The sequence below is a fragment of the Eretmochelys imbricata genome, chromosome 1, assembly GCF_965152235.1.
Source record: "Eretmochelys imbricata isolate rEreImb1 chromosome 1, rEreImb1.hap1, whole genome shotgun sequence".
In the NCBI taxonomy this organism is placed as follows: domain Eukaryota; kingdom Metazoa; phylum Chordata; order Testudines; family Cheloniidae; genus Eretmochelys; species Eretmochelys imbricata.
The window spans coordinates 44,660,098-44,682,478 of record NC_135572.1 but is presented as its reverse complement, the minus strand read 5'-3'; the positions used below and the strand labels follow the sequence as shown (position 1 = coordinate 44,682,478).

Sequence of the window (22,381 nt, the reverse complement as noted above, 5' to 3'; positions counted from 1 at the left end):
CTAGCAGGTAAGTATATAGTAACCGCTTTAAAAATCTGGATACAGGGGGCAAGAGAGAAAGTAAACATGACTGTACTGGAGAATGGCATGCTAAACTCACTGTAAGATAGACCATAGCTGAACTAAGAGTCCAAAGTGTTTCAAATACAGAGTATAATCAAGGACTTTAGGTATAGGAGCCTCCATTAGGTCAAGGTTGCGTGGGACTGCCAAAATTGAAAATCTTTTCCATTTTCAGGAACAAATTTTTCTTGGGGAATGCTTTCTGCTTTCCAGTAGGATCTTCTGTACTTGTAGAGAACAGTAAATCAATAGCACTCAACCAGCCAATATCTAGGCTGTCAGATGTAACAATTTCAGGTCTGGATTTAGTATCTGACCTTCATTCTGTGATAGTATGTTTGGACAGTCTGGAAGTGGTATTGGATGCTGAATAAATGTCTTGAGGAGATCTGTTAGCCTGAATTGTCTCAGCCAATATAGAGCTATCAGGATCAGTATGAATTTTGCACATCACTTTGATTATCAAAGTAACGGGTGGAAACATAAGTCTTTGATCCCATGGTACATGAAAAGTGTCTTAGAATCCTGGACTCATGCCTCCATTGGAGCAAAAGGCTGGACACTATGTTTTGTTTGATGACAAGTCTATAATGGAATATTCCCATTGGTGAAATAGTGACATGATGGAGTTCTTCAGAGATCATTTGTGGTTGGTAATGGATTGGCTGATTAGGTCTCCTAAATCATTGACAACTCCTGGAAGATGAAGAGTTACTTGGGTTATCCGCTGTTGGCACCATGTCCATAACTTTCATTGCCTCCTGACGTAGAAGTGATGAGCAAGAACCTCTTTGCTTGTCTTATATAAATGTATTGCTGTGGTACTGTCTCTTAGACTCTGAATCGTAGAATTCTGTAAAATAGGTACGAATGCAATGCACGCTAATCCGATTGCTTGTAATTCTAGAATGTATATGGGTGGAGTCATGCTTTTTAGGGACAAAGGTCCTTGTTTATGGAGGTGGCCAAGACATGTGCTCCCCACCTGTTCTTGATGCATCTGTGATCTGTATCTTTGTAGGAGGAGGGGTGGAATGCTCTTGAGGTCTGACCTTCCATTCAGTGCTGATAAAATGTGAGCTGCGATCATAACTTACATACCCATTTGATTTCTCCTGGGGTGATACACAGACTTTAACCACCTCTGTAATGGGTGTAGGTAAAGTTTGGTTAGTGGTGTCCCGTACATGCCAAACTGATATGTGGCCAAGAAGTTTGAGGCAGTTTCTTATTGCAGTTGATGGATTTGTTTTGATACTGGTAATGATCATTTGGATAGACAGAACTCTGTTGTTGGAAGATCTGCCTTTAATGATCTGGAATTGACTAAGGCACCTGTAAATTTCATTGTTTGTGATGGGGTAAGAGATAGTTTCTCATAAAAATTCTCAGTGAGGTCTAGCTGTCTGAAAAGGGGAAGGACATAGATACAGGCTGTGGTGACTTCCTGATGAGACCTGACTTTGATCAGCCAATCATTTAAAAATGAGTAGATGTGAATATGCCTCATCTCTTCAGATGTGCTGCCACTATTCCCAGGCACTTTGTGAAAACTGCTGCTGCTCTGGAAAGACCAAACAGTAGAACATTCTATTGGTAATGACTGGGACTCACTGCAAATTGTAGATATTTCCTGTGGGCTACATGATTTGCGAAATGGAAGTTTGAGTCTTGGAGGTTGAGAGCCACAAACCAGTCTTGAGTCTAGGAAAGGGATGATGAAGGTAAGCATTCCTATCCTAAATCTGAGACAGTGTATATGTTGTTTAGTCTTCTCGGGCCTAGGATAGGACAAAGACCCCTTTATTTGTTTCAAAACAAAGAAATATCAGAAGCAGAAACCCCTTCCCCTGTACTCTAGAGGTACCTCTTCTTTGGCCCACAAGCAAAGCAGGGAAGCCACTTTTTAGCTTTTTGTAAGAAGGATTCATGAAGAGGGATGGGGAAGGGTAATGGGGTAAGGAATCAAAATGGATGAAAGCACCATATGAGACCACTTTCAGTACCCATTGGTCAGTTGTTATAGCAGTACAAGCCTGATGGAAGAAAGCAAACCAGCATCTGAAGGCAGGATCTGGGGATGGCTCATGCCTGATTTCGTTGCGACTCTCAACCCTCGTGTCATACTTGCAGTCTACAAGCAGATGAAGACTGATCAAAGACTAAGAAAGATTAGCTGCTCTGAGAGAACCTTGGTTTCTTTCTGGGCAGATACTCGAAGAAGTAAGGGTCTTCTATCAAGACTACCCTTGGTATCTTAAAGGGCCTGTCATTTGGGGCTGAGGCAGCAAAGCGTGGCCCTGGAGGCCTTAGGGAGTGTAAGGCATTACTGGTGACCTTCAGCAATGACGGCTTTCAACTCTTCTCTGGAGTTGTCAGGAGTTATCTGACATGGGACAGGGTTTTGCAAACAAAAGAGATAGGTTCGTACTCGTAGCTGAGGTGACGCTGACTAATAAACCTTTCTTCCAAAAAGGTCTAATTTTTTGTGTTTTTAGATTTCTTGTGGGAAGAAGAGAGACCATTAATGAACCTGGGATTGGGTGGTTATAAAATTGCTCAAATCCCTTTTGGGGTAACTGATACTCCTTTTCCATTCTTTAACCAGTTTGAAGCAAAGTTGTTGACACCTGACAGAGTCTTAGCTGATTCTAAGATGCCCTCATTAATTGGCAATGCTATTCTGGCAGGAGCAGAAGAATGCAGCATATCTGAAAGCTTGGGAGCGTCTTCAATTATTAAAGTTTCTATTTTGAGGATCTCAGCTGTATGAGAAAACAGCCTCTGGAAGGCTCTAAAATCACCTCGGGCTGGTACAGGAAACAAGACTATTTCACTGGGAGAAGACAATGACTGGTCTCAGAGGATGAAAGGTATTGCTCAGAGGACTCTGGACCTGACTGTTTTTCCTGTGAATTCTGTTCTTGCTCCTCCCTGTCTATAGATGGGGGTGTGGTACAGAAAGGGAGTATGGCCTGTGTTTTATTAAGTGGTAAGATGGAGACCAGCTCCTGGATACTCTAGATGGAAGTCCACAGTATGCCAATAGGGCCAACAGGGATCCACCTGGCTCTAGTAATGCTGATCAGACCATTGCCATGCCTGAGGTGGATGAGTCAAGGCTCTGAAGTGAGCATCTCTGGTTTGTAGAGCAAGGCCTTCTCCTGGTCTGTGTGACTGAAACTGCTAGACGCCAGAATGAAGGTGTTCCCCTCCCCAGTGAAGGAGATAAAGAGAAAATTTTCTCTAGAGGTGGCACTGATCTTGAGAAGAAATCAGTACCAAGATACCAGAGGTGTGTACCAGTGCCCACCGTAGTGACATCAATGTTGAATGTCGTGCCAGAGACTTAGCTTCTACCTTTAACATTAAATTGGTTGGTACCATTAATTAAGGCTTCTATTGTGACTGCCAATGTCAATGGCTTCCAGCACAGTCATGAGTAGGCATAGATGGTGCCCTGTGCCTTTTCAGTACTGAGCCAGAAATTGAGTTGGTGTCATTTGTCTTTGGATGAAATCCTCAAGTCTCAGAGGAGAATGAGTTTTTGATCTTCTCCTTGTGGACAGAGGAGGATTGGTGCTGGGAGTAATATTCATTCTTCTGTTTAGATATTCATTGCCTAGAGAAGGCAACACCAGTCTCCAGTGCCATGGTGCTAACCAATACTGAGGTAGTCTTCAATGGGTCCTATATTCTTGCCTGACAGTGCTGTGGACTTCTTGTCAGTACTGACCTGGGGTGCTGTGTGCTGGCTGGCAGGGGCACTGGATGACTGGGACTTAGGAACAAGGATTAACCCCAAGATGGAACTGGTCTCTTCTCATGGTCTGAAGTCCCTCTCATTGATTGTTCAAGGAGGTATAAATTTATCCCTGGATTTTCTTGTTTTGGTCAAAAAGGAAGTGTATCCATGCCACAGCCTGAAATATGGCTCCCACCAAGACAAAAAAAAGACAGCGGCTCTGGCCATCTGTAAGTGAATGAGCCTCACAGATGGCCATGGTCTGAAGCCCGAGGGCTCTGAATCTGCCACTGTACGCAAAACGTGGAGAGAAAAAAGTTAGTTACTCCCCCCCTCCACCCCTTTTTTGGCAATAGTGCAGTAAAACAAAGAAAAGTGGGGGAATTTGAAGAGACTAGCTAACTAAAAGAAGCAAATTTCGCTAAGAGGTAGCAGGTAGTCACCGCTTGTTCCAACTCATTGCTGGGGCAGTAAGAAGAAACTGAGGAATGGTTGCTGCTGCTCTGCCCTTTATGCTCTCAGATGTGGGGCAAGAGGACATGCATGGTACAGGGATGGCCTAACAGATATCGCTATTTCAAAGCTCTGATCTTGTGCACATCAGGTGCATACACGCATGAAGTAGGACCCACATGGACACAACTGAAGAAGAAAACTTGATACAATATTGCATGAAATGTAAATAAGACAAAGATACTGCATTACTCTATATATTGTTGTATGGGTAAAAAGTTGGCTAATTATTAAGCAATGTATTTTTTAAAAAGAAAAAAGGAGTGAGGGAAGGTTGCTAGTGGGACCCAGAAAGGATCAACATTCTAAGACAGTGTAAACTCTACAAGTAAAAAATTGGACATGAGATGGATCAAAAATTTGGAATTATATGTGAATCCTAGAGATGGGCAGATTAGAAAGAAAATTTATGGTAACACATCTAACGGAAGAGGAGTCAAATCTAAACTCAAGAGCTGCAATAATGGCACATACATGCTCCCCTAGATCCAAACCACCTTACTGACTGTCAGATTAAAGAAAAAGCTGCAGATACAAAATACAATTCTCATTACCTAGGACAATAACAAGGTTCTACAAAACAATGGTCTCAGTGTTGAAGTACTGCACACAGTGCCTGGGGAAGAGGACTGACTTAAATTACAGATTGTATTTTTTTTTTTAAATAAGTGTATCCAAGCCCCGTTACTCCATAAAGTACATCTATACTGTAAAATCACATTCAAGCCAGAGGCCATCTGACACAAGCAAGGATTAAATGTATTTACAAATTATCAAAGTTATCTGGAAATTTGATTTCCATAATCTCTTCAAATTAAAACACATTACAAATCTAGACAATATCATTTAAGTGATTCATAAATTTCCTTATCGATATCCCAATTCAGAAAAGCTTCTGAACACATGCTTAAAGTTAGGTATATGTTTCAGTTCCTTGCCGAATCAGAGTTTTAATGAACACTGCCACTTTGGAACACAAAACTTTAAAGTACTGCATGCCTTAAAAACTTTTATACCATTCATTTAAAAACATTTAATACTAGAGGAACAAAGTTGCTTATGAAGAACGTTAAGCAAGTTTTGCACTTTGTAGTACTTCAACGAAAAAAACGGTTACTAACCTTCCATAATATTTGTTTTTGTGAGATGTATTGCACATGTCCATTCCATGTGTGAGCACGCACTGAACATGCTCACTGGAAGTTTCTCCCTCAGTGGTACCCACCGGGGCAGCTCAAACGCCCTCTGGTGCCATGCACCTATAGTGCCATTATAAAACACCCAGTCAACTTTGCACTCTCTCAGTTAGTTCTTTCTTGAAAACTCTGATGCAGAAGGACGTGCTGACACATGTCAGACTCTGATGTGGAATGGACATGTGCAACACATGTTGAAGAGCAACAGTTACAGAAGGTTAGTAACTGTTTTTTCCTCTTTGAGTGATTGTACATGTGCATTACAGTCTAGGTGACTCTTAAGTAGTTGAACAGGTGGAGGGATCAGAATTCATGGACATACTGACTGCAGGACAGCTCAACCAAATTTGGCATCATCTCTGGACTGCTGAGTGATGGTATAATGGGAGGAGAATGTGTGCACCGATAACCGGTTCACTGCTTTACAAATATCCTGAGTAGGGATCCGTGCTAGGAATACTGTTGCTGATGCTTGCGACCTTGTGGAATGAGCAGTTAGGTTAGCTGGTGGCAGAACACCTGCCTGGTCATAACAAGTATGAATGTATGAGGTGATCCAGGACGGAATTGTCTCTGAAGAGACTGGGAGACTCTTCATCATATTAGATACAGCTGCAAACGGTTGGGTAAATTATTGGAACAGTTTAGTCCTTTCTATGTAGAAAGCTACATAGAGCATCTAACATCCAATGAGTGAAGGTGTGGTCCCTCCCTATTTGCATGCGGCTTCGGGTAAAAGACAGGTAGGTAGGTAGATTGCCTGATTGCTGTGAAATTGCTAACCCACTTTTGGAAGGAAACCAGGTGAGGACGTAAATACACCTTATTTTTAAAGTAGACTGTGTACGGAGGTTCTGAGGTGAGGAAATGGAGCTCCAAGAACCTTCTGGCCGAAGCGATGGCCACTAAGAAAATCACTTTCCAGGAGAGGTATAATAAAGAGCAAGTTACCCAAGATTCAAACTGTGGTCCCATAAGCTTTGATAGATCAAGTCAAGTCCCATGGAAGAACGGGCTAGCCCCTCTTACTTGAGGATATAACCTTTGTAGGCCCTTGAGGAATCAGACATATCATTTGAAAAAATAGACCAGTTATCCACCCAAGAGTGGAAAGCTGATGTTTCTGCAAGGTGAATCTTGACAGAGGAAATAGCTAAGCCTTGCTGCTTCAGGTATAATAGAGAGTCATCCTTACAAGAAATTCCTGAGTGTGTGGGTGAAGCTCTACATTGGGATGTCCAGACAGAGAACCGCTTCCACTTTGAAAAAGTAAGTATCCCTGGTGGAGCTCTTTCTACTACCTAATAGGACCTGATGAACTTGCTCTGAGCAAGCCTGCTCCCTGGGATTTAGCCATGGAGCTTTCAGGCTGTTAGGTGAAGGGAGCTCAGATTCAGATGGAGCAGCAGACTGTTGTCCTTAGAGATCAGGTCCAGATGTAACGTAAGTGGGATTGGGGTTGCCCCTGAGAGGCCTAGCAGAGTGCAGAATCAGCACTGACAGGGCCATGCTGGGGCTATCAGAAGAACTCAGGCCTGGTCTCAGGTGATCTTTAGCAGTACTCTATACACGAGCAGGATAGGGGGAAAAGCATAATAAAGATGTCCTATCCATGGTATTAAAAAGGCATCCATGACAGAACCTGGGCTGTGACCTCGCCAGGAGCAGAACTGGTGACACTTTCTGTTTTACCAGGTTGCAAATAGATCTATCTGGGGAGTCCTCCACTGCTGGAAAATGTCCCTCACCATATCTGGGCGAAAGGACCAGTCGTGGCGACTGGAAAAAGTCCTGCTGAGGCGCTCTGTCAGGTCTTTTTGCGTTCCCAGAAGGTACGAGGCCACAAGATTGATTGAGTGGGCTGTGCAAAATTCCCATAGCTAAATCGCTTCCTGACATAGGACGGAAGAGCAAGCACCTCCTTGCCTGTTGAGATAAAACAGGGCTGCAGTGCTGTCCATAAGAACAAACAAGTTTCTGCCCATAATGTGTCAGGAAGGCCTAACAGGCCAGGTGAACTGCTCTGCGTTTCCTGACACTGATGTGGAGTGAAAGTTCCTCCAAAGACCAAAGGCTGTATAAAGAGAACACCCGCACAAACAAACAGTGAGCGGATCCAACCACCAATTGAGGGAAATGAGGACCCACTGAGGTACTATTAGTACAAAGTCCAGATGGTAGCGGTTTGGTGGGTACATTGAGCCATGTCTGGAGGGGCGTGAGGTGCAGCCTTGCCTGTTGTGCCACATATGTGCACAAGGCCATGTGACCTCAGACAATTCTGGGCTGTTGTGACTGATATGATCCTTGAGGTGAATTATCAGGGATGTGATTGTCTGGAAAGACCCTCTGGGAGGTAGGCTCTGGCCTGAGTACAGTCGAACCCCGCTACAATAAACTCTATCCTCTGCGCTGGAGCAAAGGTAGATTTCTTTACATTTATAAGAAGGTCTTGGGCCTTGAACGTCAACTGCATAATCTCAATGCTGGACACTTCCAGAGCCCTGGACCTGCCCTTGACTAGCCAGTGGTCTAGATAAGGTTAGACCTGCTCCCCTAACCTCCTCAGAAAGTCTGTCACTACCACCAGACATTTTGTAAACATCTGTGTAGCTGCAGACAGGCCGAATGGGAGGGTAGTGAGTGGTTCACTACGAATCTGAGGAACCTTCTGACATGTTGGTATATCGATATATGAAAAAAGGCATCTCTTAAATTGACGGCAGCATACCAGTCCCTGGGATCTAGGAAGGGGATAAGGGATGTCAGGGATGGTCTAGATAATACTTAATTCTGCCTTAAGAGCAGGGGACTGGACAGGAAGACCTCTCCAGGTCCCTTCCAGTCCTACAATTCTATGAACTATGTATAAATATAAGAAAAAGAAGACCACTGAGAGAACTTGTCAAAGCAAGGATAGCCGTCCCAGTGACCATCACAGGTGGTAAGAAGGAACTGATAGGGCAGGGGGCTAGCTGGGAGCTTTATATCGGCGCTATAGGCGTGCAGCAACAGAGGATGGTTGAGCAACCCCAACGAGTACTACTGAGGGAAAAATTTCCAGCAACTGTGCTTGGGGCACATACACTCCTAGGGTGGAATGCACATGTGCAATCATTCAAAGAACTTGACATTTTTATCATTAATATATGAAAAATTAGTAAATAACTTATTTTTGGCTTAATGTAGTTCAAGCATCAGGAACCTGTAAGAAAATTTAATGATTATAAAAGTAAAAATATTTGAGCATCATATAAAAATATGCATTTGTTACTAAACACAAAAAATGCTAGAGTTCCAGTTTTGTAATATGCAGATTCTACTAACAGAAAAGACATGCACTTTACCAGGATGTTATGCATTCATGAGCATTAGCCACTCAAATCAAGCAAACATTTATTTCCATTTTGTAATGTGCTGTTTTAAACTAAAGCATTCTTTAGACCTCATTTGAAAGACGAATCATCCTAAACTAACAAAGAAAAAGCATGGATGCTACACACTAGAAGTCAAAATTAATGCAGTCCTTATTTGATGTAATACATAAATGAATATGAGCCAGAGGAGTCCGCAGGAAAAATCAACAACATTATTTCAGCGTTACTGAAAACTCCTGGTTTTTAGAAACAGCTGTAATTAGAAAAACAAAAGTAAAAACAAATAAAAATACTACCATAAACCAATCCTGGAAGGCAGACATCTACTCTAATTTTCTAGAAAGCAAAAGCTATGATAAACATATGTTCTAATAACTAAAGCTAATTACAAAATTAGATATGGGTGCCAAATGAAAGTCAGATTTCAAATACCCAAAGTTTGGGAGTAATGGGTCCAAGATTCTACATCTATTTTATTACTAACAAAAAGAATGGAATGAGTAATAAGTAGGAAGTTGCCAAACTGACAGCGGTATGAAATAAAAAATGTATTCAAATGTTGAACTATATGAGAGGCCTCAGAATGAGACAAGTTTTCAAAATAAAATCCTTAATTTATATATGGGAATTATGAAAGTACGAACTGACAACTGCATATATAATTTGCCTTTCTGCATACAAAATGTAGGGATTTAGTTTTGCAAAGGTATCCTTAAAGTTTAGTTATTGTAAGGTAAATTCTGACTAAAAAAAAGTAAGAGCTTCTAACTATTGGTGAATTAAGTAGAACACATTTAGAAAACAACAAAACTTAAAATAACCTTAAGAAGTCTACCTTTCCTTTGTATTCAAATAGCGAGCCGTGTCTCCTGTGCCTCAAACTACATCTGATCTGATTTTTTTTTTTTTTAAAAACTAAATTATTAGTAAAACAGGAGCTATCATTTATTGAAATCAGTAGTTTCCACTTAGGGAGACAGCATCCAAAAAGGGGTATTTTAGGGGTTGTTTTTTTCCCCTCTAAAAATCAATTTAGTTTAAAGTAAATATTTCTTTAGTTAAAACAACATTTTTCAACAGTTTTACTGTAAAGGCAACTTTAAGCATACACATGATCTTGTTTCCAATTAGTTTTTTTTAAAGTGAAACCTGCAGTTGGATTATGCATTTGTACTTCTAAGACGAATTTAATTTAGACAAAAGCAAACCTGCACTAAGACTTCCTGAGGGTTTATTTGTAGTTCCAAATCCGAACGATGGTGTGCCCGTGGCAGTGCTTCCAAAAGCAGAGCTACTTCCAAATCCTAGTGGAATAGTAGTAAAGACATGCAACAACATAAAAAACTGGTAACATAGAACACTGCAATTTAAAATTTATAGTTTTTAGACAATAATTTAAAAGCATATTTAATCCTAAGAATTATTTTCAGTAAATCTATTTCACTACTCAAAGTACCCTGCTCTAAATGCAGCACTAACTAAATTCTGCAAAATACAGACCCCGCCCCCACTTCCAGCAATGCTCAAACAGAAAAGCGGCTGAGAATCTTAGAAAACTATTAGTAGTTTCATCTAAAAACAACATACTGAATGGTAAGTATTAAGCTATAAACAATGACTGCAATTAAATGGAAATGTTTGTAGTCATAGTCACATTATTCTATAGCTATTAAAATACAAAAAGGGTGATTTCAATGACATCATGTCACTCCACCACCAACAGGTTAAAAACTAAGCAAATTCAGACTTAAATTACATGACTAGGGTAGGAATTGTAGCTCCAGTAACCTTAGGACTTGTCTACATGATAACAATTTCCCCATTTTAACTAAAGGTGTTATTTAAAACCAAATTTAGTTAAATGAGTGCCAAAGGCTGCATGGACACCTTCACTTTAGTTTAAACCCTGTTTATTTCAATTCAGTTTAAATTGATTAGGGATCAGTTTAAGCTAATTCAAAATAAGACACACTTTAATTGCAACTTTCTCGTGTAGACAAAACTTTAGCTGAGATGAAAAGTATGAGGTAAAAATCTCTAATAATTAAGACAAAGTATCTGGCACTCTTAGGGGTAAATCACTGTAATAGGAAAACAAATATATGAAATTAGTTTGGTCACCTGGCTCTGATAACTTTATAACTATTAAATTCGTATGAATTAGGATTTCATCAGAACCACTCAGAAATACATCCTTGCAGGAAAAGGGCAGCCATCTTTTACTCTATAGTTATGTAATCTCAAGGAACAATTTGATTTAGTAGTTCTGAGATGTTTATATTTTGAGACTAGACTGCTCAAAATTTGCTTAGAATGTAAGATTTTTGAAATACTGGTCACTATTAACATATACAAGGAAAAGTAAGCACATGTTTGAGGAAGAGGCTATGGGAGAGGAATGATTAAAAATACATTCAGTAGCTTTAACTGATTCTTTTTAAAAGAGAACAGTGTTCAAACTTGTTAAAATTATACCCTTATTTTCAAGCTTTAGTTAAAATGTTATGAAAAATATTAACATTTTTAGCAGAACTGTAAAATCTACTAGTCTTCATTTACAAATATGAATTTGAAGTTTTATAACTGTAGTAATTCAGGACATGTAAAGTTCCAAAATACTGATTCTACAGACCAGAGGACTTTGCCTTCGTACCAGAGAAATCTCTCTATTTTACAGGTGAACAAATGCCACATAATGTATGAGTGTAAGATTGCTCAGTGGAGCAACATTTCCCAGTTTTTGCCCAATCCAGTTATAAATGGGTTATCAGATAGGTGTTAGTACTATTAGTACAGGAATGTTGTTTCAATTAATAAAGAAGCAGGCATCTACACTCCAGGAATACTAACTACACATGCAACTGTTAAGACTAACTTGTGAATATGACCAGTAAGAATTTTGCAAGCGAAGAACGTAATTTGGAGAATGTGTGTCTAATAACCCATTATGAATACACTACTTGATTTATGTATTAAATTTTCTGAATCCTTGAAGTATGCACTTTGTCCATTTGTTTCCAGGAGCCCCATTTCTGGAGGCTTTTTCTTTCCTCCCCCTGCTGTATTAAGTGCTCTTTGTTATTCTTCACCATATGTCATAAATCCGTATGTAGCAGAATAAATTACAAACCCAAGCAAAAGGAGTTAAGGATTTTACAAGATATTATACAATTATGGCAAAAAGTTCTAAAAAAATTGCCTTCTTAAGCAAAGTGCTACTAAAGAAAGCTCAAAAATTAAGGCTTCAAGATCTAGCTAGTAGTTAACTCCTATTTACTTGCTAGGACAAGTTTATGTAACTTGCATCAGCAAAATGTCTAAAAGAATGTATCTGAATAAACTGTAGTTTACAAGATGTTTGAAGGAGGGACCAGGCCTTCCCTTTGTGTTTGTACAGCACCTAACATACTATGGGGGCTACTCAAAACAAGTAATGTAAATATATACTACTTTTAGTCCACCCATGAAGATTAGTAATTTTTCCTGTTATAGAAACACACAATATCTACTTCCATAGATTGTCAAATTTACCATTTGGCTGATGAGGACCATTCTGGAATTTATAAATAATGTAACTAATTCCAAAGATAAGTAAAGTTGTTAATGTTAAATGGCTCATCATTTTAAAGATTATCTCAAACTACTGTAAATACACTGCACCACACAAGATTAACAGTAAGTGAATTTTAATATCTATATAGTTCTGTGAAGTTTACATGTTGATAGTCACTTTTCAGTTCACCTGTTGATGATAATCCTATGTTTCAAGTGAGAAAACAATCTTTTTCACATCACCACCTGCTCTTTAAGGCACAGCTCCTCTCCTGGAGGTTCTCCTACTCCCTCGTCAGTCAAAAAAATTTTGATTTAAACAAAAGAATTTTCCTCATTTTCAGAAGTTGTGAGGTTGAATAGCTTGACAAAAAGGATTCTGGATCTCAGCATTGAGAGGCAAACATTTTACAGAGCTGTCTTCTGTACTGGAAAGCTATTTAGCAGAACATAATTATGCTTTGACAAACAGGTTCCCAGAACAAGTGCAAATTAGACAGTTTTCCAGTACAGTTTCTTATTAAATCCTTGAACTGATAAACAAGCTGAAATGTGTTTTAGGAGTTAGAACTTAATTGTACACAGGAGAAGTTTCTTAATTAGGTTAACATACATTTTTCTGGCTACTATTTGAAATCAAAATGTGATTGTCTTTAAGACTGTGGGTACCTACTTTTAAAGCCTTTAGTAAACGATAAATAAATTCAAGTCCTAATTACAAAATAATTGGTACTTTCCTGGTTTCAAAAATGCAACCCTAACATGCTTATATTATGCCCATCTCCTGTGCATCTTTGGGTTCACTAAAAATGTCAACACTAGATTTAACCTTTGTGATTTATCTTACTCTCGCTCTACAATGCGGATTACTTTTTCCCTCCAAGTGCCTTACTTGTACCAAACTGAAGATTTACTTCTGAAATGGATCATCCTCTTAGTGAAGTTTAAAGTTTGTAATAAATTCAGATGTATTGTATAATAATTCAATGAAACATTAGAAAAGTTAAAGTGTACCTCCAAGGTTTGAAGAACCTAAGCCACTTGATTGCAAGCCAGTGCCAATACCTGAGCCGAATGGCGTTCCAAAACTAACTCCCAGAGATGGCTGTGGCCCTGGTATAAAAAAAAAATGAAAACAAACTTGCCTTACTCTTTCACGATAAAGAGATCCTTTATGTAATTATTTGATAAAAGTGAACATTATTGCTTTTAACAATTCCATTAAAGTCCCCAAAACTTTACCTCTTCAAAATTCTTCCCCAAACTGCCTCTATCTCCACCTGGTAAATCTAAGAAAATACTGAACACAATGTAAGGTGAAGCTACTTAAAACTAGCTAGTTACAACATATAGTGAAGTATTTTTATTACAAATTCAGTCTAACTTTATAAACCTGTTTTAATAATTTATTAAAATCTTTTAAGAACTACACTTAAATGTGACACTATTTTGACACACAGTCTATTGAAAGCAGAGGGAGAATCTTTTTAAAAATCATTAACACTTTAATAGTTAGTATCAAGTTCCAATTAAAAGAAGAGACCTGACACTAACATGACTAAAAACCATCGTGTTACCAATAGCCAATATATTTAATAACTAGAAACCTTCAAAGCTACTCATTTGAGTATTTTTCCAAATTTAAACAAACATTAAGTAGATAAAAAACAAGACAATGACTTTATTTTATTAAATTTATTGTTCATTTTAAAGCAAGTCAATTACACAACATGACAATTCAAACTTTTTCCACACAAAATAACTGAGTTCTGTTAAGCTTTGCTACATTACACCATTCCAACCACCTGTTTAAATAAACATTTACAAAGGCACAATTTTGTGTACCTTAACTAATTAGATACATTCAAAATTTCAAATTCAGAAGTTTGTCCCATCACTTAAAATTTTTTAGAGACAGCAATTACCCTGCATGGTCACATTAAAATGCAGGATTGTCAAAAACCCATTTTCAGTCTGCCAAGCTTAAATTTATAGCCTTAGTTCGTTTTTCTTGTGGAGAATAGAATCACCTTGCTAGCCTCTCCTGTTACTAACACGTTACAAAAATCTAAAAGTAATTAATGCTGATAAATAATTTATGAAAATGATTCAACAGTTTTCACAGTACAATCTTCATATTCCTGTCTTTTTCAAACACAGTCATCAGTGCATTAGTTAGAAAGTTGAAGGAGTTGTCAAGATAAAATACAGTGCCTACCTCTTAACCCAAGTACATTCTTATAATTTAAAAAGGCAATACTGTAAGCCATATGGTCACCAGCATACATACACAGAATGCAATGTACATGGTAATGTCTTTGCCAACAATGTTGGAACAAATAAGATCTTGCAGTCATTTTATTTTTAGTTATCTTTTGGTTCTTACTCAGAATTTTCGCCTTACTTGTTAAAGTTTCTATAACCAGCAATTTTCATCTAAAGCAAATTAAAATAAAAAAAAGCTAGTGGTAGTATTTTGAATACAAATTATTTGGTTCTTGACATTGAGAAACTCAAACGGTGACTCAACTAGTGTTTGAATTAAGTAGAAGGCACTGTATTTATTAAGTGGTAACACTTTTGCAAGGAACACAACAAAGCCCTTAAATGATCCAATGCAGAATGAGGTCTGTGTACTCAAAATAGTGTTAAACTAAAATTTATAAGGGCAACTAAAGCTGTGAATTTGCAGTCTGCAATTAAGTAGTTATTTGGGAAGTTAAGTTCTGTCATTGTTCCAGGTAAGTAGTATGCACCGTGTTTCATACCAGCTGACGCCCTTAAAGTATTTTTCTACAATAAAAGTGATGGATTAACCTCAAACTAATTTGTTTACATCCAGTTTATTTTAAATATTGAAATATCTACCTAGCAGCTCCTTTAGAAATGTTTTCAGTACAAAGGAAATAAAAAAAACAAAAAACAAGTCAGTCAGACCTCTAAAACTAAAAAACAGAAAAGTGTCCAGTTCCTTCTCAATTTTCTACCTTAATAGGAGGCACTGTTGGCGGAAGACCTTAGAATAGAATGAAGACACCAGAGTCCTCCAAGACATGCTTGTTTTTAAATGTAACATGCTTTTTAGATCAGTAAAACGGTATTATCCTAAAACACCTATATTCAAGTTATATAAAACAGGATTTTTCATTCCTAAAGCTGACAAGCTTTTCATTGAACAGGCCTGTGATATATTTGTTCATTTTGTACCATAAAATTCTGAAGGCATTGTCATAATTTATAAACCTATTAGTTAAACATACATAATTTTCAATAGCAAAAGACTAGTGATAAAGATCCTCCATGCCAAAAGTACCAGCAAACATTGTCACCTTTGGCTATTATAAGTTATGAGACAAATCCTTAAAACAATAATTTTAACAATATTTTAAAACCTGCTATTTTTTGCCCTGAAGAGCATTTTTAGTTTAATAAATAAGACTCACTACCACGAACCCAGTTAGACAGTAGGTCAACAAGATTCCCTACCAAAGTGATACCATAGTTTAAATTTATGTGACATTTTACAGAGTTCATCACATAATTGGTTCAAACACAAGACCAAGTTTAGTGTCACAATTCAGATTTCATTCTGAGAGTAATACACTGAAATTTTACCTATGTCAAGGTCAAATTATACAATAAAGTTCTAAGTGCTGTAAAGATTTTATTAAAGTATCCCATTCTCACTTAAATTTCATGTTGAGAAGTCAAAACGTAGCTAATATCTTAATCATGTTTTGACTTTTAGTTCCCCCCCCAGCTAAATCAAGAATAATTAAATGTTTTGGGAGAATGAAGGGAAGTATTACTTTGGTTAAGCGAACTTAGCCTTACCAGCAGAATGTTAGATCAGTTCCATCCTACTGCATGTAAGGCTGTAATGACACTAGGCTTTTTATTTTCTCTTCGTGTTTCTCACAATTACTACTGACACCAGTAGCACTAAGCGTAGTAGCCACTACTACTGCCACCAGTAGCACTAAGCCCCCTGGCATTTTAAACTACCCTCTTGTTAAAGACTGCTCATTGCAGGTCTAAATGAGAGGGTAGTAAGAGCACTTGCTGCTGATCTAGCTAGTACAACTAGCACTCCACCAACAGTAATGCTGCACTAAGAGCAACAGTGTGAAATTAAGAGAAAAGTTTAGTGCAGACATGGCTTAAGTGTAGTTATAACAATGCTTGTTAAAACTTGACTTCTGAATGTGAACTAAAAAATAAATTACCGTCTCTGCCTTCCTTCAGAGAAGGATGAGTAGCTTGCTAAATCTAAATTAACTTTAAGGAATAGCCTTATACCATGTAAACATCAAATATATTTTTAGACACAAGAACAAAAGCCCCTACTCTTGATATTTAGAGTACTGTGTGTTACTATTTTTTTTTTTTTGCCAAACTTTAAAAGCCCAGATTAATTTTCTTGTTTTAGAAAAGTCTTTAGGAAGAGATCATGGGGAAGAACAGATTGTATGTGTGAGAGAGATACCTAGACAAACACTTGTCATGGCCTCCTCTCATCCCTTATATTCCTGCTCTTTTGGGCTCTGATTTTGCAAATATTTAAGCACTTGCTTAACTTTATGCACTGTAAGTCGTCACTGAAGTCAATGAGATTACTCACAATGTGTAAAGTTAAGTGAATGCTTAAGTCTTTGCAAGATTTGAACCTGATTGCAGTAGAAGGCCAAATGGCATCTTTTCCTCTGCTATTTCCTCCGCTAAACAGACAGTGGTCCAAACATCTATCACCTCAGTGGCTTACAGCCAAGTCCTCTATAGTGTGTTTTATGGGGAGACTGAATAGTCTGACCCCATTAGTGGTAACCTTAAGTCACTGCCACTTATTCTTTTTTGGTGGCATACATGAAAAAGATTGGTTGCCTGAGTCCATCTGCATCAGAGATCATGATCACATCTATAGTTGGCATACTTGTTGGCACTTCTGAGATACCCAACAAAATATGAGCAGAGACTTTATTACTAACCGCAAAAAAAGTTACTGAGGGTACCTCAAGATATAAACAGCCTTATCCTATGGAGGTTGGAACAGCTCAACTTTTCAATTCTCTCACCCATACTGCTGAAAGGACATTCATGCTGAAAAAGTTCTACCAGTGACATTACTTTATTGATGTGATAGCTCAGTTAGCAGTTCTTTTGTCTCTGGAGCCGAGAAAGGAAATTCAAACCCTTCACCAGAGGTTATGAGGACCCATGACTAGGACATCTTAAGTAGTGTGACAATCAATCCTCTAATGACTAATGAAAGGATCTTAAAAGACAAGAAAACGGTGAGTGGAGAGGTGCAGTTTTTGGTAACTATTAGGGCTGCAGAATCTACACATCCCTCTCTATATAAAAAAACATGACAGAAGATCTGGAGTCATTTCAGATTGTTACATGCTTAAAAGAAGTTTACTGTATAGGTCAATGCATCTAGAGAATAATTCCACAATTTTTAGTTATAGTCATCAGTAGAAACACTCTTGGTGGATTACAGTTGAGATTTAGATGTAATCTATATTTATCATTATTTCCCTTTTGTTGTGATCCATGTATTCTGGTTTACATGTAATTGGACCTGGTTCCTCACTCTTCATAGGGGCCAGGGCTGGAAGTATATAAAGCTTTCTACTTACAGAGATAAGGGAGGGAGTGCCTCATTACTTGAGAGCAATCCTTACAGATGATTTTTGAATGACTCTCTGGGCAAAGCCATATATTCCTCTGCTTGGCCAGATGCCAGCACTGAAGGCATTGTGGGCAAAGAAAGCAAAGGTGGAGCACAAAGAAGGGGATAAGAAGCTGAGGTGATTAGCGCATCTAGGATAAAGAACATTTCAGGAGGAAATCAAATGGTAAAATAGAGGTATATCCCAAAATTTGCAAACTGGGTGTCTGAAGTTCGGCACCTAAATCTACGTTCAGGCTCCTTAACAAAAGTGCATGATTTTTAAAAAAGGACTGTGCATCTGCCATTAACATGGTTGGATCTTTCAAGGGTGACAATGCGAGGTGCACAGTCCCTTTGAAAAAAAATCAGGCCACTTCTGTCAAGATGCCTATCTTCAGGCACCCAGCTTTGAAAATTTTGGTTAATATGACCAGGAGTGCATTTTGACAATGTCAACTAAGACAGCCTAAACGGCTTCTCTTCCTGTCCAGTCGTCTCACCTCACGTGTACATTGGGCCAAACACACCCACCCACCCACCCACCTTTGATATGTTTCACACACACACACACACACACACACACACACACACGCTTTTTCTGTTCTTGTTCAGTCACAACAGCAAATGGCCTGTTAGCAACTGTTTTAGTACCATCCTTCTAAAGAAATTAGAAAAACAAGAAACAATGGGCCAAGCATTCTTTCCTTCTACTCTACATACTTAAGCTCTACTATCCTCTGTTTTGTAGCATATTTCAATTTACAATTTCAAAGTGCTATATAAAAATGCATCATTCATTTTACATATGAAAAATGTAATATGCATTTGGATTCATTCCTCCCTCCCCCCAATTTGAAAATCGTTATTATACAACCATACAATTTTGGAAAGATGCTATATTACTCATATTCAGAGATGTCATTTAAGAATGAAGACTCACATTCCAAGGGGTAATTAGAGGAATACAGTAAATATCACTCATACAAATAAATTCACAAGATTAAATATCTGGTATATAATTATTGCTAAGTCTACCCTGCATTTTCTATTAGCTATGTATTGATAACTTACAATTTTTTGATTTTTAAGCTAACACAAAGGAAGACCTTATATAAAAGTTTACACAAATTGACTATTGTTGTAACACTAGTAATCTATAACTTGAATGCATTCAGACCTGTAGCAGGCTGTTGCTGCTGAGAAAGTGTGGCAGCCATGGCAACGGCTGCTGCATTTGGTATGTTGCTGAAAGGGGTTGGTCCAGTAATAACACGTGGGGCACTCTGCCATTTCTTAGCTTCTACTCGTCTTGCCTCAAACACATCCATAGCATCTCCCAGAAAGGTTTTTCTGTAGCCAAGGTATTGGTCTTTGAGCATCTGAAAGAGAAGGAGTGGGAAGTCATTTTAGTTCATACATCTCAGGTAGAACTGAACGGTTTAGTCATGGGGCAAGTTACCAGTTAAATACATTTTAATATAATTAAAGAAACATTTTTCATATTAGTTTACGGGTGTTAAACTCATGATTTGGAGGACTGAATTAATTTTCTATTTAGGACTACGTTACCAGCAATCTGGAGCTAACCACTTATGTCAACGAAAAGGCTTTCACACAGATCGAGGCCAAATCCTCAACTGGTGTAAATCCATATAGCTTGCTCCACTTGATTTACATCAGTAGAGGATTTGGTCCCACGTAGAATATAATCTGTATGTAGTAACAAAACTTAAAGTATCTTATTTTGGCATTCAGTATCATTGAGTGGGAAAATATACTGAACTTCAAAACCCACTATTGCTGCCCTTTGCTTTCTTTGTTTTTCTCCCTCTTACCTATGTCTTTCCTTCTTTCTGTACTGAAGGAAATACAGCATCTCCCATTTCCCAGTCCTGTTGGGATTCACTCCCACCCTTACCCCATTTCATCTGCTCAAGCGATCAATAGAACCTTGCACGGATACAAAAAGGTGTATCCGCGATTTGCAAAAATGGTCTGTGGGTATCCTTGTCAGATATCGGTGGATTTGCCGGACTCTAAACAGCTCCATAGGTCACTTTGCAGCAGTGATGCAGGACTGTATCAAACCCCCAACTGCCCCTCACCCCCGGTCCCACTTCTCCCCATAGACCTCTAGCCTTGCTGCCCGCTCTGCCCCTGCTGCACCTCCTTCCTGGCTCTGGGCAGGGAGGCTACAATTCTGGGTCTTTCTATACAGTGCTGCCCTCCCCATGGAGGGCTCAGACACCCCTACGCCTTACCCTCTAATGCACACAGCCATTGCCGCCAGCTTGTTTAAAGAACAACCCCACCCTTAAAATGGTGCTTGGCTCACTCTCTATTGGGAGTTGTAGTTTACCTTCTCCCTTCAAGGAAGCTGGGGACAACTCCCAGAATGCTCAGCACGCTGCTGCGTGATTCAGAGAACTGAGCTAGAACTTGCAGGCTGGGTGACAGCTGCTCTGTTCGGGTGAGTGCGTGCTTCAGAGCTCTGTGTAGATACAAAATTTGTATCCGCATTCACGCTGTGCTCTGTGTAGATACAAAGAGGATACCCGCAGATTTGGAGGGCTCTAGTGATCAGCAACTAAGCTGCTGGTCTCTCCCTCATGGACTAGAGAAAAATGGCTCCTGAGCAGACCAGCTTCTGCCCTTTTAAATCTTTTAGCCCCTCCTTTATCACGTCACATCCCTGCCAGATTTCCCACATGAGCACAAATCCTTGCCACCTGATTTCATTGCCATGGCACCATCGCCCTTGACAAAGGAGTTCTCCTGGATATGAGGAGCTAGTCTATTAAGCAATGATGTTTCATTGAAGAGCACTTCAGCACAATGACTATTTTGTTATGCTTTTACCACCGGCCTCTGGAATCTCAACCCAACATGTAGGCAAACAGATCACAGAGTAGGCAAAAGGCTGCACACTCAAACTGGAATTTACAGCCCGGCACATGACTTCAAAACTTCAGAGAATTTCATAAGTTGTACAGACATAGCCCCAAACACAACAAGGATATGTGAAATTTGAGGAACTTACACAATGTGAGAATTGTCTTAATGTAGACTTCTCATTCTTACCCACAAAAAGATTTTTAGATCCATAGAAAATAGGCCATATTGCACACTTTTTTTTTTGGTGCGTGCAGAGGCTGTACTAGAGCCCTCCTTAAAGAAGCCACTGAATCTAAACCAGCAATGAACCCAGAATGCTGTTTTCACCAGAACACTCAAGGGCTATTTTGCAAAATTACTATAACTGGAAATCTGTATTTCCCCCTGATTCTGCTCACATTCAAATGACTAACTCATATTTGATTGAATTGTCAAAAAAGACTCATTGTCCAAAGTATAGAAAATGTCAGCCCCCAAAATTTCAGAAAGTTACAAGCAATTGAAAAGACAGGGGAATAAATGGGAAATATTATGCAACCTTAAATACAGTGGTCACAGCTTCTGCCACTTTTATTATAAACAGTTTAAGCCAGCCTATCTCACTGCTTGAGCAAGAAATGTTCCAGCTCTCACATCAGCGAATGAACTTTTTATGTAGCAGCATCACTTTAAAAAGCTTAAATGAATAGTTTTAATCAACTCTGTTTAAAAACAGAAAGGAGAAGTGTTATAGAAATGTTGACATGAATAATGGCCTGCAGTGTTTTTGGTTATGAAATACATATGAAAACATAATCTTGAAGTATAACCTACCTTTACATTTTCATGTATTGACTGAAGTTGTGCAGCTAGAGCGACAAATGTTTGATAAATTTTTTGCATAGCCATAGACAAATCTGTAAAACATGTATATCAGCAAATAAATTCATAGTCTTACTGCAATATTGAGACAAATTAATTAATTTAGTATTTATACTGCAACAAGGGTAAAACAACCAGCTCTATGATGTAACTTGCTGCAAACCTATGAAGAAAAAAAATAAAGCACTATATTTCCTGTAAAACAAAAGTATCCGTGTGGGAGTAAGGTAATATTCTCTATTTAAAGAGGAGTCTGGACTTATTAACAAGTCAACAAAGGACGGAATTATATTTTGGAATGCTATTCACAACATTTTGCCTATTTCTCCTCTTACTTGAATTTCACCTGCCCAAATTTTAGCTCTACTGGACCAGTATGTCTTGTCAATATCAATAAAAGATGCATCAAAATGAGCCAAATTTTCTTGTATTTTGAATGCTTATTTAAAACCCAAAATTTCATGACTCTGAATATTCAAAGTTCACTAAAAAGCTAACCATCCAT

At 38.5% G+C, this 22,381-nt stretch overlaps 1 protein-coding gene across 3 annotated transcripts in view; it reads right to left on the bottom strand.

Moving 5' to 3' along the window:
- Nucleotides 1-22,381, bottom strand: part of NUP58 (nucleoporin 58) — a 54,397-nt gene that overhangs the window by 8,155 nt on the left and 23,861 nt on the right. For 2 of the 3 annotated variants that reach the window (XM_077809489.1, XM_077809482.1), the window contains exons 12-15: nt 21,829-21,911; nt 19,298-19,499; nt 13,461-13,559; nt 10,103-10,198 (exon numbers count right to left, since the gene is read on the bottom strand). In XM_077809489.1, the coding sequence (XP_077665615.1) occupies nt 10,103-10,198; nt 13,461-13,559; nt 19,298-19,499; nt 21,829-21,911 (480 nt within the window). The remainder of the gene's footprint in view (nt 1-10,102; nt 10,199-13,460; nt 13,560-19,297; nt 19,500-21,828; nt 21,912-22,381) is intronic. The other variant, XM_077809497.1, reaches the window with a different exon arrangement.